The sequence below is a fragment of the Oryzias latipes genome, chromosome 7 (assembly GCF_053564925.1).
Source record: "Oryzias latipes strain Hd-rR chromosome 7, Olatipes_Hd-rR_3.1".
Classification (NCBI taxonomy): Eukaryota; Metazoa; Chordata; class Actinopteri; order Beloniformes; family Adrianichthyidae; genus Oryzias; species Oryzias latipes.
This window is the reverse complement of record NC_136243.1, coordinates 12976344-12993542: the sequence shown is the minus strand read 5'-3', so window position 1 is coordinate 12993542 and position 17199 is coordinate 12976344. Positions and strand designations below refer to the sequence as shown.

At 44.4% G+C, this 17199-nt stretch overlaps 3 protein-coding genes across 9 annotated transcripts in view; 1 reads left to right on the top strand and 2 right to left on the bottom strand.

The window, feature by feature from the left end:
- Positions 1 to 4982, top strand: part of ptpn22 (protein tyrosine phosphatase non-receptor type 22) — a 30460-nt gene extending 25478 nt beyond the window's left edge. For all 4 annotated transcript variants that reach the window (XM_078950238.1, XM_023956845.2, XM_023956844.2 and 1 more), the window contains 12 exons: positions 83 to 160; positions 252 to 323; positions 431 to 561; positions 808 to 835; positions 939 to 1037; positions 1512 to 1639; positions 1744 to 1771; positions 3949 to 4011; positions 4152 to 4249; positions 4345 to 4375; positions 4453 to 4536; positions 4611 to 4982. In XM_078950238.1, coding sequence (XP_078806364.1) covers positions 83 to 160; positions 252 to 323; positions 431 to 561; positions 808 to 835; positions 939 to 1037; positions 1512 to 1639; positions 1744 to 1771; positions 3949 to 4011; positions 4152 to 4249; positions 4345 to 4375; positions 4453 to 4536; positions 4611 to 4672 — 902 coding nt within the window. In that variant the 3' untranslated portion in view covers positions 4673 to 4982. The remainder of the gene's footprint in view (positions 1 to 82; positions 161 to 251; positions 324 to 430; positions 562 to 807; positions 836 to 938; positions 1038 to 1511; positions 1640 to 1743; positions 1772 to 3948; positions 4012 to 4151; positions 4250 to 4344; positions 4376 to 4452; positions 4537 to 4610) is intronic.
- Positions 4915 to 11826, bottom strand: rsbn1 (round spermatid basic protein 1). Its single transcript, XM_011477553.4, has 7 exons — positions 11077 to 11826; positions 10132 to 10796; positions 8742 to 8879; positions 7424 to 7566; positions 7185 to 7352; positions 6994 to 7102; positions 4915 to 6916 (listed from the first exon to the last, which is right to left on the bottom strand). Exons 1-7 carry the CDS (start codon positions 11669 to 11671, stop codon positions 6392 to 6394), a joined length of 2343 nt encoding a protein of 780 aa, XP_011475855.2. The 5' UTR covers positions 11672 to 11826; the 3' UTR covers positions 4915 to 6391.
- Positions 11827 to 12734: 908 nt separating this feature from the next.
- The window catches only part of magi3a (membrane associated guanylate kinase, WW and PDZ domain containing 3a), a 151155-nt gene continuing 146690 nt past the window's right edge, over positions 12735 to 17199 (bottom strand). For 3 of the 4 annotated variants that reach the window (XM_023956847.2, XM_023956848.2, XM_078950237.1), the window contains 2 exons: positions 16590 to 16728; positions 12735 to 14917 (listed from right to left, as the gene is read on the bottom strand). In XM_023956847.2, the coding sequence (XP_023812615.1) occupies positions 14106 to 14917; positions 16590 to 16728 (951 nt within the window). In that variant the 3' untranslated portion in view covers positions 12735 to 14105. Of the gene's footprint in view, positions 14918 to 16294; positions 16388 to 16589; positions 16729 to 17199 lie in introns of all 4 variants that reach the window. The other variant, XM_023956849.2, reaches the window with a different exon arrangement.

Genomic DNA, 17199 nt, shown 5'->3' with positions numbered 1-17199 from the left:
TCTAAAAGTAAAAAATGCTATGAGTGTGTTCTCTCTATTCATAATATTTGACAGTATTTCTAAACTTGGAATACCTTTTCAGAGCATCAGGATCTGTGTGAAAGGTTGTCCGTTGTCTTTCCTCCCAATTTTGCAGCAGAAGCTGTTAAAGAGTTAGCAGGTAACACGATTTTTTTAATCGCAAATCATCAAAATCCCAACGCCGTCCAGAAACGGCAACACTTTAATCTTATCTTTGACCTTAAACCCAGGGAGCCCCCCTTCACCGGTCCCACCGCTTCCAGAAAGAACCCCAGAGTCATTTGAGTTAGCCACCGATCCAGGTATTTAAAAAAAAAAGCTGTTTAGATTGTTACAAATAATATATTTAACAATAAAAAAAAGATTAAATTAGGTGTTTAATGATGTATGATAACATTTTTGTTTTCAGCTCCGTGCGAGCAGCAGCCGGAGGTCACCCCGGCACTGACACTGGATCCAGGAGGAGGCTCACCGGATCAGATCTGGTCTGAGCCTGCAGGCACCGTCCACATCAGGGACACAAGTTGTGTGAAGAAAAAGGTGAGAGATGTTTTACTAACTTGCCTTTTCTGGAAGGTCACACTTGGGTTCTTCTGATGTGACCCACATGCTGTCCCGCACACACAAACCCAGACCTACACCAGGTGTCTTCAAACTTCAAACCCAGATGAAGCGACATCTTTTATTTTATTTTTAATAAAAGAAATTGCTCTCAATTTTCTTCTTGAATTCTTTGCATGATCAGTTCCTCTGTTTGCAATGAACTCCTTACTCTTTCTCTTCTAGAGTTGGAGAGCAGAAGTGGCCATCTCTGGTAAGACCTTTTAAGAAAAGCTGGCTAATAATAATGTGACAACTTTAAATACGAATTAGTTCTGCATTTGACTGCTATAATTTGTTTTCTATCATATTGAAAGCACCTATGATCAAGTTTGATCGTCCACTGGACACGACCTCCAACCCCAACAATTCCTGTGTGATCACAAACCCCCTCCCTGCTCCATCTCTTCCTCAGAGTAAGCTCCTCACCTGAAGTTTCTTCCATCTTTCCATAAAATCTCACACTCTGATCAACTTTTGATCTATTTTCAAATTGTTCCCTGTGGTCAATAGACTATATTTTGCCCTTTTTAGACCAAATCAAAAAACTTGTGTTGTTTTCTAGGACATAGTTTGTGCAGAGTGGCAGTAGTTTATTAATATCCCCCTCTAAGTTGTGGGCGAGACCGTTGGCATTGAGCAACCCCGCCCCCCTCTTCCCATTGCCGAGAGCTTGTAGCAGGGACCTTGTGTCCCACCCATTTCAACGTAACAAATATGCTATTTTTCAATCAACACTTTTCATCTGCTCCTTATTCACAACAATTATAATAAAGAAATCCTCTGAAATGCTATCTTGAGCTTGATTTTCTTCATCCATCTTCAGAAAAATGCCTCAAGAGCATTGTCATCGGAGTGGGTCTTGAAGTTCTTGTTTGTGTTTCATTCAGCTGCAGTCGAAAGAAGCGTCCAAGTGTGTCCGCCTCCCTCACAGGCGACGCCGAGGGTCGGCCTGTCCTCGGAGTGGGCCGGCAGCTCTGAGCCCAAAGGTTTCCTCCACTCTTTCATCAGGAGTAAGGTGACGATGACTGACCGGATTGTAGCTACGACAAAATCCTGTGAAGTACAACTAATATGAACTCTTAAAATGATAACGTCTTTTTGTGCTTGTGTTTTTTCTAGAGTGTTCGGGCTAAAAGTTCAAGACAAGGTAAAGAGAAGAAGAATTTTCAAGATTAAGTTGGTAGCAGTCGTCAGAACTTCCTAAAAGACACTTATCAACTCATAAAAAGGGTTAAATGAAACAAAAAGACCGTCATACATTTACACACCAGAAATGATCTTGTGTTGCATTTTACCACTAAAAAACCCATAAACTCCCTTCTGCACTATATCATCCTCTAGTAGCAGAGCTCATTAACCAAAATTCGGACTAAATGTCAAACTAGAATGACATAAATTACAATAAAATTCAATCCAGACTACAATTCATCTGGAAACCATGAGTGTACATGTAAATAAGAGTCTTGAGAGTTTTTTTTTAGAGTTTTGCCTGTATATTTTTCTTCTCAGTATATTCTGTATTCATTTTTTTATGGTGCTGCTACTACAACTGAATTTCCCTATGGGGATTAATAAAATTGATCTTAATCTTAATCTGAAATGCCTTCAACCAGCAAGTTAAAACGAATGAACACCACATTGTCCTTGTTGTCGTCACTGAAAGACAAATGTCTAAACACTTCTGCGGTGCTCGTTGCTCAGATCAGATCAAGTGGAGGTTTAGAGGTAACGCAAGACCAGACAGCAAAGATCAGAGCAGGCTGGTCTGACCACAGAGCTGTTGTTTTGGCTTGTTTTGCAGCTTTGGGGCATGTCGTTGTTGCCGACTTGACTTTTGTCCTACGTTCACCTTTGACTCGTGTTCAAGAACACACTGAATGCGGGTTCTTGAACATGCTTCTAGCATGCAGTGTTATACACAGACTGTCTCTACCAGATTCTAGTGCGAGTACTTATAGCTGAAAGAAGCTTTGTGTGAAATGTCAAAGCGGTGCAAATCCTGTGAGTCTTGCTCCAGACTTGTTTTTCACAGCTCTCTTCTGACATATGAAAGACTTGGTGTCATATAACTCTGTGATTATTTTCTCCTTCATGATGAATTTTCAACGGTTGGCACTTCTGTGAATTAAAAGGGACGCCATCCATAAATCACTATCAAATCCCAGTCCCCGACTGGTCATGGTTTGACTTTGAACGCACATTTAGCCCTTGTGCTATCTTAGATGACCCCCCCCCTTACATTGACATGTTCTCCTTACCATAACAAAGGTGGATAAAGGTGGAAAGATTTCATGTAATCCATGGACACCAGTGAAGATCACAAATCATTGAAGAATAAAGGTTCAGAGCACTGTCTAGTAGGGTCCAGATGACCCCACTCCTAATGTAAAAGTGCCTAGGATAGCTCAACGGTTAGTTGACGCATAATACAGACTTCATGCGTTTCCATTGGAAGTGGTTGTTTGAACATATGTTGCCAAGGCCGGAGTGTTTGTAGCATCAGTCGTCTGCTGCAGCTGAAACAGGAAAAACAATCAGAAAAGTGAGGAAACATGTGAAGCTACATTCACAGCGCCCTATGCAACACGCATTCAAGCGGCCATTTCGGGCTTCAAAGTTCCAATCTCTCGCATTTACATGTAGCCACCCACATTTCTAAGATCGTTGTCAGGCTCTACGTTCAAAAAAACGCTTCAACTGGACATGCGTTGAAAGTTAAACCAGACTGAACTTTGACCAATCAGGGACAAAGATTTGGTAGTGATGTGTTATACGCAGTAGTGCCAATGGTTTGAAAAATGGTCGTTGAGGAGAAATGAATAATTGTGGTTCGTGCCCAACAGGAATTATGACACAACGTCGGAATTTTATCGTCATTTATCGGAAGAGAGCTGTGAAAGAAAAAAAGTCTGGAGCAAGATTCATGACATTTGCAGCTCTTTGACATTTTGCACCAAGGCAGATTTTCAAGCTGTAGGTGGCGGGTATGCGCTACTAAACAATAGAAAAAGAAGAAGAAGCCCCTCCCTGCTTGTCCAGTGTGAACACCAAATGCTAAGCATGTAACTGAACACGTGTCACCTGCCCGGTGTGAACGTAGCATGAGAGGAGTAAAGGACCAGTGACTTCATCTCTTCTACTGGATTTATTTTTTGTTCAGGGCTGGTGTGACATGATCTGTTCAACCTCAAATTTAGCTCATTTTGAACCGGGGGGGGGGTCATTCTGATGGTGAATCTTCATAATAAAGCATTTCATTCTTTTATAGAGTTTGAATAGCTGTGCTAATATTCTGGGTGGTTTCTCTGCTTGTCTCTGCCGCAGAGCCCCTCGCAGTGTTTCGGCCTATTGCCCCACTTCCTGTGGTGGCCATTGGAGGAGGAAGCGGTGAGTAGTTCTTCTGCAGCAGGCAATCGAGCCTCTGAACGTTGTAGTCAAAAACTAGACTAGCAAACATTTGACAGTAAAGAGTGAGCTCAGTGTTTTTAATGGACCAGCAGGATTTATTGCGCCATCTTACGTTTCAGCTCAAGCCGAACATGACGTGAACCTCAGGCCGACTTCCATCGTGAATTCAGGAACCAATTCAGACAAAAGCAGTGAAAAAGGCATAACTAGAACAAAGGTACACACTCCAGTAGCACACTTTGATCACTTAAGGAGGATTTTAAGGCAAATTATAACATTTTTGTCTTTGTCATGTCTTTTTCTGCCTTTCAGAGCCTTAAATGTCTTAAAAATAAACTAAGACGTAAGTACTGCTACTTTGATACATGCTGGTCTCTACATACATGTTGTGATATGGACTAATGCAGCTTTCATCCTCAGCCAAAGTCTCCCCACCTCCGCCTCCCACCCAACCTTCAGCCCCTCCTCAGTCACTCAACGCCTCCTTGGCAGGGTTCAAGTTTGGTAGGCCTGCGTGTTTCTGTGAGCTCCACGCCGCATTTCGGTTATTTTTTTAAATTGGGTTTTGTCCTCGACAGGATTTGGGAGCCGCTTCAGGAAGCCAAAGGGCCCAAGAGCGTATCCAGAGACCTGGGTGTGAGGCGCACATAGAGGGGCTGATGGACCCACGCGGGAGAGCGCAGCAGCACCCCCTGCAGGAAGAACACAGGAAGTGTCTCATAGCTTTTCCCAAATAAGCAAACGAGCTTTCGACGCGTTTTGTAGTTTTTATAGAGCAAAGGACCCCATTTATGTATGCAGGTGTGTCTGTGTGCAGCGAAGGAAGCAGACTGTTTGCAAAACTTTAGTTTCTTCTCAAAAGATGGAGAAGACTGACGGAGGTCATGGGTGCACATGTGATCCAGCTGCACAGCCAGACAAGTTATTTATTAAAATCTTTTTGAAGTGTTGGTGCTGTGAAACGTCTGAAGTTGCTGTTGAACCCAGGATTCAGAGCAAACATCAACACACCCAGAGATGGATGATGGGTAAACTGAGAATATGGAGTGAAAAGATGGAGTCCATCGGGTCACCAAACACTTCTGGCCTAACCCTGACAGAGCAAGGCACTAAGAGATGCGCATCACGCATCGTGAAAAAAACCCTCAGCGATCTCCTCTCCTGCTCTCAAGCATAGTAGCCTCGTCTACACAATTATCTCTATAACTAAAAGCTGGCATGATAAAAAAAATCAAATGATAAATATGGCCACAAATGACATTTCCAAAGCAGACTGAATAAACAACCGTTATAATCATTGACTGTATATGAGAACTGGACGGAGTGAGTGTGATGTCAACACTTTAGTCACCATCTTTTGCCATGTTGGAGCCAGATGTTGTCAGTAAGCGGTGATTGGTCCAGTCAGGCTAAGTGAACGTTTCTATGGCAACCACTTTCGCCAATCAGGAGTAAGCGTGTTGGAAGGCCACACCTCTACCACTTAAAAGCAAGAGAATCTGCCAAACGTTACCTACTTTTATTGAGGCCTGTGATTGGTCAGTTCATGACTTGAATCATTTGCAATAAAGAAAAATATAATCATGAATAATAAATTAGGATTATCAAAAAAACAAGGGTTAACCCTTGTGCTATCTCAGATGACCCCCCCCCCCCCCCCCCCTTACATTGAGGTGTTCTCCCTACCATGACAAAGGTGGATAAAGGTGGAAAGATTTCATGTAATCCATGGACACCAGTGAAGATCACAAATCATTGAAGAAAAAAGGTTCAGAGCACTGTCTAGTGGGTCTAGATGACCCAACTCCCAACGGTAAAGTGTCTAGGATAGCACAAGGGTTAAAAAAAAGGTTACTCCAAAGAATACAATGACTGAGTAAGAGCTATTTATTTCTCTACAGACGTTTACAGGATTTTGGCTTCGGGAGGGGTTACTCAGTCCAGTTCTCATATACAGTCAGTGGTTCTGTCTCAAAGATTCCTCCCTGATGAATAGACTGATCAATGTTCACATGTCTAAGGCTACACAGAAAGAAGCCAACGTGAAGTGTCTGCAGGTCAGATCCTGTTTCCTCGCTGAGATCGCCCCCTAGTGTACGAGCCTTTGAAAACACCAAGGCTGCTCAAATGTCAGGACAATATCAAAGGAACAAAACACACAAAAGCTTTAAATAAGACATGGTGGGGAATATGAAATAACAAAATATATATTATTTAGCTTTAAACAGTAAAAAAATGAAAATAAGAGCAACCAGAGACATTAAAGGTCACAAAACTTTGACCAATAATTTAGTTTGACCAAATGTCAGTTTAAGGTTCAAACCCCATGTGGGAGCTGGTTGGGGGGTGTCGGGAGGCGTCACTTTGGGAACTCTGTTGTTTGGTCAACACGCTTTGGAAGGGAGGCCTCCTTTGAGGGCGTGGAGGCCAGAAAGGGGTGGGGGTCCGGGTACGTGGCAGGAGGATGGGCAGACTTGGTGGGCTGCGGGGGGGCTGGCTGAGGCTCCCTGGTGGGTGTGGTTGGCCTCTGGAACTCCGGCTCCTCCGTCTTTGCCACGCCGCCCCGGATGGCGTCCGCCTGGGGCCTCCCACATGGGGTTAGGGAGGAGTAGGGCCTTGCCGGCGAGGAGAAGGAGACGCGGCCGGAGGTGGGGCTGGGGTCGCTGGGGAGCAGCGGCTCCTCCCTCTTGTCGGCGTCTTCGGAGCGGTACTGTTTGAGGCGGATGTGCCACGCCAGGCTGCAGACGGCGGACACGGTCTTGAACTGATGGATGACGTTCCTGGGGATGAAGTAGATGTCGTCGTCGCAGAGCTGCGCCCGGATGTAGCGGATGCCCTCTCGTCTCAGCTGGTTGAGTTTGGCGTCATCCACCCACTGGACACACTGTACATACACCCGTTTAGCTTCATCCACACGAATCTCCTGTGAGGAAGTGAAAAAAAAAAGCCTCTTCCTCTCACCTGAGAGACCGGAGGTTCATACAGATCCAGCTGCAGCCTCTGCACCACCTCCGTGAAATCCCCCGCGTCAAAGCAAACCACGTCCTTGGTGATCCGGGGTTTGGCGTCCCTGCAAGGCGTTTTCAACCATCAGTTTCCGTGCCCACTTCCGTCACACTAACCTGTTCTCGAGTGTGTCAGCAGGCGTTTACCCGTTTCCAAAGTGCACCGCCTTCAGGACGCCCACGGCCGCCGTGCTCTGCCAGTCAAAGCTTTGGCCCACGTGATCGGCGTGGGCCTTCGTCCGGTCCTCGAACAGAACCTCTCTGGGCTCGCTGGTCCTCGGCAGGAAGTGCAGGTTTTTGATCTCGTTCATAGACCTTCAAGCGGAAGTCAAACTTTAGGCTTTGATTCCTGAAACCAAACATGTTCTTGACAGAAACGCTCGTACCTGCGCCGCTTAAATGGAGACTTGGGCATGTCGGCGGTGGGGACCATCTGCTCTCCCGGTCGCACCCACATGATGGGTCCATCGTCACTCTGAGAGCGGCAGTCCAGCTTCAGGCTGGAGAGGGTTCCCCACGGCAGCGTCCTCTGGGTTCCCACACACAATCAGACAACAGAGTATCCGCTCAGTCACATGCATCTGCATGGGGGGGGGGGGGGGGTTTGGGGGGGGGGGGGGGTTGACCCGTATGGGTGATGCGGGTTTGTAGGCTGTTCTGGCCCATGGAGGGTTGTAGAGAGGAGCAGCTGCATGTTAAAGTCCCGCTCTGTCATCTTTTGATCTATTGTAAAGTGTTCCCAGAGGTATTTTAAGAAAGATTGTGCCACTTTTAGCCGAAATCAGAAAATCTGTCAGTTTCTGGGGCATAGTTTCTGCAAAGCGTCAAGAGTTCTTTAGTTGTGGGCGGGACTGTCAGCGCGGACCGACCCCAACCCCCCTTCCGGTCACACATAAGCTAGTTTACAGCCCGTCCCATCCCCCCGATCTAACTTTGCGGGTGGAACAAAAACGGCGAGCAATATTGGAGCAATCCAGCCGTACAGTTTTGATCCAGATGCTTGCTCGGACGAGGAAAAAAAACAAAAGGCGTTCATGGATCTAGTCGTCTGCATCAGAATGGGGGGGAACAGGGGGCCTGTGACCCGATCAGCCCCCGATTCACAACGATTTGAATGAAGAAATACTCAGAGATGCAATTTTAAGCTTAATTTTCTTAATAATTGTCCTCCATCATCAGAAAAATGCAACAAGAACATGTTAAAAACACCAAAAACATGAATTTAATTAGAGCGGGTCTTTAAGGGGAGCACAGGTGCGTCTCACAGTTTCCTTGAGGTTGGTACAGCCCCCTTAAGGGACATCATGGAACGTACCAATGCTGCGCATGTGGTAAGTGCATCGTGAAGTATTTGTAGGGATAATGGTGTTACAAACGAAAATAGCTCTGTCCTATCTAACTAAAAGACAAACCAGAGGAGGATGGACTCTTCTACTCTTTTTGATCATTTTACGATGGCTGTTTTTTTGTTTTGTAGTTTTTTTTATGATCTAACAGAAAGCTATCACCTAAAAAACAGATCCTAGATTGAGCTCTGTCTCCCCCTTCTGGCAGGGAAAACAATGACACCCTCACCGTTCAGAATTGAATCACTTTAAGCGCCGTTTTACTGATAATAGCCTTTATTTTTGTTGTAACATAATGTCACTTATAGACCAAAGTTTTCAAGATATTTTTAGGATACCATTAATGAAGAGTTTCTACCTTGAGAAACGGTGATTCCTCGAGCATGTCTAGAAACTCTGGAAAATAGTCTCCAACCTCCTCGTCCACGGCTCCCACCAGGCTGATCTGCCTCATGGGTCCGGCCCGGTACGTTCCCGCACAGTAGGTCCGACTCACCTAGAACAGAGACCTCAGTGATTGTGTTTGCACGAAGGACAAAGTCTTAAAATGAAGTTCCAACCAGCAGGTTTTCCAGCAAATACTCTGATCCGGCCGGGAATACAGCCAGTTTTACTCATCAGGTATCGGGCAGATTTTGTACTTTGTTACCGTTTTGTGTTTTTGCTGATGTTTTTTGTCTTTTTCCTTTAAGAACCGTTTTCACAGTCGAAAAGAAAAATACTGTTCATAATAAACAATAAATAAGGGTTAAATAAAATAAGTATGTATAAATATATCTTTGGTCAAAAAAAAAAAGAATTTAAATTAAAAGCACGAACATGCAGACATAAAAAAAAACTTTTTTTGCCACGTTCTTTCAGCGGCTTTCATTTCTTGGTGGAAACGCAGAAAAGTCAGAGAAGTTTAAGAGTCCTTAAATGCATCTTTATGTGACAACATATTAAAGTGCCATTTCAATCATCCTATTTTCAAAGCGTTTTCAGTGGTCTTTTAATGAGAATTACGCCATTTTTTGCCAAAAATCAAAAAGCTTGTGTTGTTTTCTAAGGCGGCACGAGCTCAGTAGAATTTCTCCTCTGAGTTGTGGGCGGGACTGTTAGTGCAAAGTAGCCCCGCCCCCTTTCCTATTACTGAGAGCTCTACCTTTTCACACACTCTCCCGCTAGCTTACAGCCCCTCACACCTCCAGCCTAACACAGCGGTTCAGCAAAAACAGGGAGCAATGTCGCAGCATTCCAGCGGCAAAGTTTTGATCCAGATGCCAGGAAAACACGGATCTATTTGTTTATGTAATAAATCTACAAATTAAACAAGCTCTTTTTCAGACGGAATTTTTTTTTTTCTGTCCCTGACTCACAACAATTCTATTAAAGAAATACTCGATAAAACAACTTTAATCTCATGTTACTATACATGCTCTCCATCATTAGAGAAATGCTTCATGAGAAAAACAAAAACACAACTTTTATCGGAGTTTCATAGTGTTTTTAAATACTGGAATATTGAGATTAGATCTTTATTTTGAAAAAATAAAATTCTGTTCCAACCAAATTTTTCAAATTCCTTCCACTTCGTTTAGAGATTGTTTAGGATAATCAAATCTTTGAGAAGCATCGCGCATCTGTTTTGGGTGGAAGTCTCCCTTTTTTCTGTGTCTCTGGCACCTTAAATCTGATTCATGTGTCTGATCCTCATGCTGTGACTCAGATTTTCCCCCCAAATCTTTCTTTTCTCTTTTGCACCATACCTGAGAGTGAAAGTTGCCTATCGTAGTGGTTTCGATGTCTTTCTTGCCCAGTATCTCCACTTTGACCGGCGTGTTGGGGAAGTTGAAGGCGAAGTAGTCCAGAAAGTCGGGCAGGTAGGCAGCCGCCCTGTGCACCACTGACAGGGCGTAGGCTGCGGCGCCCTTGGGCTTCTCGGCGAAGGCCAACTCCAGGAACTCCTTGGCAAATCCCTCCATCTCGCTGGGACTGAGGCGGGCCAGCTCGTCGGCGTAGGCGTGCAGCACCGCCCCGCCACCGTTGGGCTGCCTCTCCTCGTGCATGAAGCGCCCGTACCTGGTACCCGTCTGGAGGCAAGAGCTGCGGATGAAGTGCTCTTGATGGGAGAGAAAGGGGGCGTGGCACCATTTTGGAGCATGTGGGTAGGGTGGATCTCTGCAGGGGTGATGGTGGTGGCGGCGGCGGCAGCTTTCCTGCTTCGTGGAATCAGCCAGAGAAGCCTTCCCAACATCCAGACCTGCGCAGACGGTCTGAACTGCTCTGTGGTGCACATGCCGGATCTTCTTGGGTCTGTGATCTTCCTCGCGGTGCTTCCTCTTCTTCTTTTTTTTCTTCTTCAGGAGATACTCTTCCAGTGTCAGAGACTTGCCGTTCTCCTGGTGGGCTCTTGGCTCTGAAACCATGCAGGCTGTCAAAAAGAAGGGGGGGGGGGGGGGGGCATTACAAACCTCATATGGTGTGTAGAACACAAATCCACAAGGTCACGTGACTTTTTTCAATGAAAATTAACCCACTTCTGCAGCTGGATACAGTTCAAATCAGACAAAAGTCATTTTCTAGCCTGCACCTGCAGGATTCTTGACTTCCATTGTTTACTGCAGCATCAATCCAGTCACGTGATGGGTTATTCCCCCCCCCCCCCCCCCCCCCCCCACACACACACACAAAATACTAAACATCAAACTCACTTTTCTTCTTGAGCTGCACATGTGTGACGTTCTCCTTCCTCGGCTTCAGCTCCTTCTCCCGGCGCTTCTCCGTGAATGGCTGCGGCCCGGCCTGGACCACGGTGAGGGGCGTGAACGTGAACAGATCAGGTGGCTGAACGGGCTTCTTCTGCGCGCTGAAGCTCCCCGCAGAGCTGCGTTTCACGCCGCTGGTGAAGCCGTTGCTGTGCTGGTGGCTGCGGACGTGCAGGACGTGTTTGTTATCAGCGCTGAGGTTGTGCAGTTTGGGGGTTTGCTGGAGCTGATGCGGGCGCTGGGTTCCCAGCTCAGCGTGCTGGTGGTGATGGAGCTTCGCCTTCTTCTCGAGCCTCTCCCGCTTGTCCGCGGACGGCGACAGGTCCCTTTTCTTCTTCTTCTTTTCTTTTATGAACTTCTCAAAGCTGTCCCTCATTCTCTCTTCTTCTACTTTTGCGCGGAGAAAGTCGACTTGAGCTGCCATCTTTGCACGTACAGTATATTTAAAGGACTTGGGTGTCTTACTGCGCATGTCCGCAAAAATTGTAGTCCGTTGCCGGTCAATTTTGCTCGACTGTAATTTTTTAAGCATTTTGCGCATGCGTACAGATTGCACTGTGGTAAATGTAGTTAGTTTTTCGCAAGGCTACATGGGAGTTCGAGTGGAATCTACATTGGCTGCATGCAGCTCGTCACGCACGCATCTCCGCTCAGCTGACGTAATACTTATTTTATGACACCCACAAGAGGGAGAGAAGAGACGACCTTTGATCCAAACACCGGACCGGCGGGAAGAGTTTATGTTGAGTTAAACATGGCGGCTGCTTAAAGTATTATTTTGACGTTTATTTAAAAATAAAAACAACGAACAATGCCATTAAATATTTAAATAAGACAAAAGTCTTGTTATTAGGAAATAAAAAAATAACATAATAGTACAGTTGTATTCAGCCTGAAGAAGTTTGAGCACCTAAATTATGGAGGAAAATTTTGAACAAAGCAAAACTTCTAAAGTTGAAAATTCTTTTATTAATTATAAGGAAAACAATTACTTTTAATTATCACAAATAAAAAATAATACTAAAATTACACATGGATAACAATACTAGGTATAAAAGAAATACATCGATTTATTTGGACAAAATTAGTGATAAAAAAAAAACATCTACTAAGTAGGCCTAACTGACTAAAGAATTAAAAAGGTACAAAAAAACATCAAATCAAATAAACATGTAAAATGTAATTTATCAATAAAATAAAACAAAATAAGCCCCTAAAATGTTAAAAGTATCTGATTAACTTCTAAGTCCTTTATACAAAGGACACAAAACTGACTTCCAGATAAAAATTAAATTAAAAACCTTACATTGATAAAGTAACATGGAGACAAAAAAACTACTAAAATTGTTTATTTGAAATTCAATAAGTAATAACAAATAATTTTAATACCCTCTCAAATTTCTAAATATAAAGTTATATTGTGTTTCAGAGTAAGTGTCATGAATTTGTCAGCAGGTTACTCTTTCCTTTATTAGTATATAATTAAATATTATTTGATTTTTCCCTCTGGTGGAATTATTAAAAAAAAAAGTGTTTTCATTTTCTTTGCAAAATAGGATTTTAAAAAACTAAAAATATCAACACATAAGACAGAAACAGTCAGGTTTAACCAGTAAATCTTTATTTATGAGTAAATGACCAAATTGCCATGACTTCATCACCTCTTTAAATCCCATTTTATATAATATTCTCTCTTTATTTCCCTTAAAAAAATAATAAAACGATTTACAGAGGATTACTTTATCTCTTTCTCTGAATGAAGGCAGATATATTTATACAGGTGCTGTACAATTTATAGACATTTACAACTATGATGATGCCAAAAAACTATTTCTTTTTTCTGTAGAACAATGTCAGAGCAACGCAAGGCCACAGTGTCATACACAACAATGACATGAACAGTGATGGTACAGTCACCGGTCCCTTTGATTCATCCTGAAGCAGGCAGGCTGATCAAGGTTCGGCTGCGAGTGTTGGAAGTCCACAGAGGAACACAGAAATGCTACATTTGGTCTTCAGAACCGCCCCACTATTGCTTTTAATGTAAGAACTTCAAATCCCAGAATAATGAGCATCGCTTGACTTTTATTTTTCTAGAAGATCCGGCGTTGTGTTCTCAGCTAATATCAGGCAGTAAACAAAAATCGTGACCAAAATGAGGCCAAATTGCAATAAATTCAAATTTGCCGCCTACATTCAGGATTAAAATATGTCTTAGATGTTTACACGAATAGAAAGGCAGAGTAGTGTTTTTTATTTGAATCAATCAGGCTCCATTATGTAAAGGCTAGTTAAATACGCCCAAAATTCACATTATATACTAGCCTGTTAATATATGTACACACAGTGCAGTTTAACAGTCAACGACTCGGTTTCCAGTAAACGACCTGCTTCTTCATAACAAGGACATGTGCACAAACAACAACTTGAATAATAAATTACATTATTATTGTCACATTTGTAACAAACATTTGATCTAGAGCCACAAGTTTCTGGTCTGCTTGTCGATGCATATAAAGCTTCGGGCTTGTTTTCCGCCCAAACTTATGTCTTCATTTTATAAATGCAAGATAAAATAAACTAAATAACAAAAAACAAGACTTTTTTTTTCTCTCTCTTTCAGACAAATGTAGGAGAAAACTCCCTTTTCCTTCATCTATCTTCCATTCTTGGTATAAAATCTGCAGTGCAAGAATGCCTTCATCCTTTCCAGGTCTCGATGGTGCGTTTCACAGTGAGTGTTGTCAAGAGCAGCGTCTTTAGAACCAGTTTGGCACCAAATAAGACAATAAAAACAAACAATCCCACTCAGAATCTGTTAGTTGTACACACACACACACACACATTCAGAGTCACACACGGCGCTGCAGCGTAAGAAACTCATGTATTTACAGCTCAGCAGATCTGTCTGAGGCAAAGGGATGACGGATGCACAGTGATAAATGTCCGCTGAAAACCTCCCTCTGCTCTCAGCGTCAGACGTCTGCGTAAGCCGGTTCTGTTTGGGACTGAACCTTGGCGGAACTGGGAACCTTCCATGGTCCGGGTGTGATGGGAGCCTTCTTGCTGGTGGCGGTCCCGTTGCAGTTGGGGTCCTGGGCGCTACTGCTGGAGCCCCTTGGGTCCCTCCTGCTTACGTCTCCGTTGGCGCCCTGGTGCTTGTCGGCCCTCTCCCTTGCGCTCCTCTGGTTCAGCGTTCCGGCGTCAGAGCCGGCCCTGTCCCTGTGGGACTTGGGGGCAGCTTCCTTCTCGGCCTTCTTTGCTCGTCTGTGGGCGTTCTCTGCATTCTCCCAGCTTCTGTCCCCGCACTCTGTGGTGCTGGCGTCCTCCCCCTGCAGCCTCCGGTCCTTCACTTCAGCACTGGGTTGTTGCCCACCTGGGCGCCTGGGGCTGGAGGGCTCTTCCAGGTGCCTGGAAGGCTGGAAGGTTTCCTGATCCCTCTTGGAGCCCTTCCTCGGACTCCTGGAACGGTTCTCCACCTGTCTCTCCCTGCTCATATCCTCCATGGATCCACTGTGGGACCGCTCGGCGTGAACCGTCACGCCCTCGTTGGCTCTTTTGGGACTGGTTGACTTGGAGTCGCTCCTGTTCGCCCTCCTGCTGGGACTGATGTTGCGCCTGTAGTCCTGCTCGCCCCCCGGGGATCCGGCCACCCTGCGCTCCGCGCTGGCGATCTCATTGGGGGTGGAGGTTTTGGAGGAGGATGAAGACGGAGAGGTCGGCTGCTCTTCGGATGCAGAGAGTCTGGGGAAGCTTGACGTTGGAATGGAGGCTTTGCCTTTTGAAGCTGAGACACAAACAGCAGAAAGTGAGACCTGCATCCCAGCCACGCCGGTCAGTCTCAGTGAAGATGCAGAAGCTCAAACATCCCAGGAGTGGGATGTTTTGCACGTTCAACAGAACTGAAGGCGAATCAAAGACGTCATGCAACAGAGGCACATCTCCCCCTTCAGACACAGGAGGGGCGCTTTTCTGCAGTAAAGCCTTCGCAGCATCCATCTCAATATTCTCCTTGCTTGCGATATGCATCAGCTGATGTGGTAACCTTCAATGAAAAGGGTGCTGGAGTGCAGCCAGGACTGACGTTTCAATTTTCCCCCTGAGCTGATAAGAACTGCACAGCTGTGCTTTGGAAATGCAGCGTGAGATAAAAGAAGACTGATGGACTTTGTGGTGCTGAAATGAGCTTTTGGATTTCTCATAGAAAATTCATATGCAGTTTGGTTTTTAGAATCGAAAGGTGGATGCCAGTGAAGGCACATTCATTCTTTAACTACTTGTCATTCACTGATCTGATGAAAGAGTTTTTTCTCCTCATTCTTTTAAAGCAGTGGTCCCCTAACCCCCAGGCTTTTGACCTGTACCAGTCTGTGGGTCATATGGTACCGGGCCTCTGAGAAAGAAAAATACATAACTTTCCATTTTAATGATTATATGGTTCTGAAGGAAGTTTTGTTTTGAAAAATCCACCGGATTCTCTCATTGATTGAATATGAGTGCTGGACCGAGGCTCTTAAAGGAGCCACTATTAGAGACCGGCGAATATCTGTTAGACGCAGCGTTGGAGACCAGTGTCAATTAGAGACCAGCCACTATTGGAAGATGTACAGGACTTTCAATGAGGCATCTGATTGGTCCGTTTATAACTTGAAAAAATATCATTAAAAAAAATTAGGATTAGCAAGAACATGTTAAAAAAAAAGGAGCAGAGCTTTTGTTGATCCAAAAGTAGCTTGGATGCCAAAAGAGTGTGGGCACAAAATATAGTAAACAAAGTTACTTCAAAGCGGTTGCACATATTTTACAGAAAAGGAAAATTCACTTTCCATTGAAAAATGAAGGGAAGCTAAAAAAATTCAGACGCCAACTTCCGCCTCGTACAGGCTGTTCTGTAAAAGCTGGCTTGTGGCCGAAACAGTTTGGGAACCACAGCTTTAAAGAAGAAGTTTTCCTATTCCTCCAGGAGTCTGTGCTTTAATCCAGCCCTAAAATATGACCGGGATTACTACGCACTGGCAGTAACTGAGGAGCGACTTCTTAAATTTTAGTTTGATAAAACAAAGGGGATGAAGTTAGGGGACAGACAACACTTACATCTGAGGAATGATTTGCTTTGAAAAGAGAGGTTAAAAGAAAGGGCAAAAAGTAGAAGCACAAAGTTTACCAAGGTTATTACGGACAGACCGAGAAAAGCAGTGAGGCCTTTAGTGAGTCTCTGGTTTCATGTAGAAGCACAGGGTGGAAGAAGAGTTCAGACCTAGAGGAGGAAGAGATAAATAGATAGAAAACAGACAGCCGTGCAGAAAACCAAGACAGACAGCACAAGAGGAAGACTGAGAAAGAATGAGAAGAGTCAAGCTTGCAACACATGCATGTGCAGACAGAAACTGTCGTCCAGAAGCTGCTCTACATGTGTGGTAAATACGCAGTTGGAGGGAGGGCTCTAAGCAGCGACTCACTGTGGTCCGGGACCCGGCCCTGTCCGGGTCGCAGCAGCAGGTGAACTCTGTTGCCTCCTGCTTGGATCAGCTCAATGGCCCGAGTGTGTGTGATGCCCTGAGTGGGCTCGCCATTGATCTCCACAATCTTGTCACCAACCTGTAGTCATAAGGATTACAGGCTTTTTAGAAATTCACATCTTTTAGAAACAGGGCTGCACACATTTTTTTATACTTTCAAGCAACATAAAAACATCAGATGCACTTGACTAAAAAGAGAAATTGAACAAAAAGGCAAGAAAAGATTTTGCTATTTAAAGATACCAAATGTATCTTTGAAACATTAATAGGAAAATTGGCCTCAGAAAGTGATGTGAAGAATTACCTGGGGGGCGGGGACAGTGCAACTTTATCTGAAGTTTATACTGATGATGTGGTGCTTTTTTTGAAAGGCAACAATATCTGTGTATGGTATGTGTTTATGTGTATTTGTATGCATTTGGTAAATGGCGTATACCTTTATAGCACTTTACTACTTCAGAAGGTCCAAAGTGCTTTACAGTCACACCCCTTTACCCACATATTCACACGCTGATGGTGCCTCCGCTGCTGAACACTAGCACCAACCAAT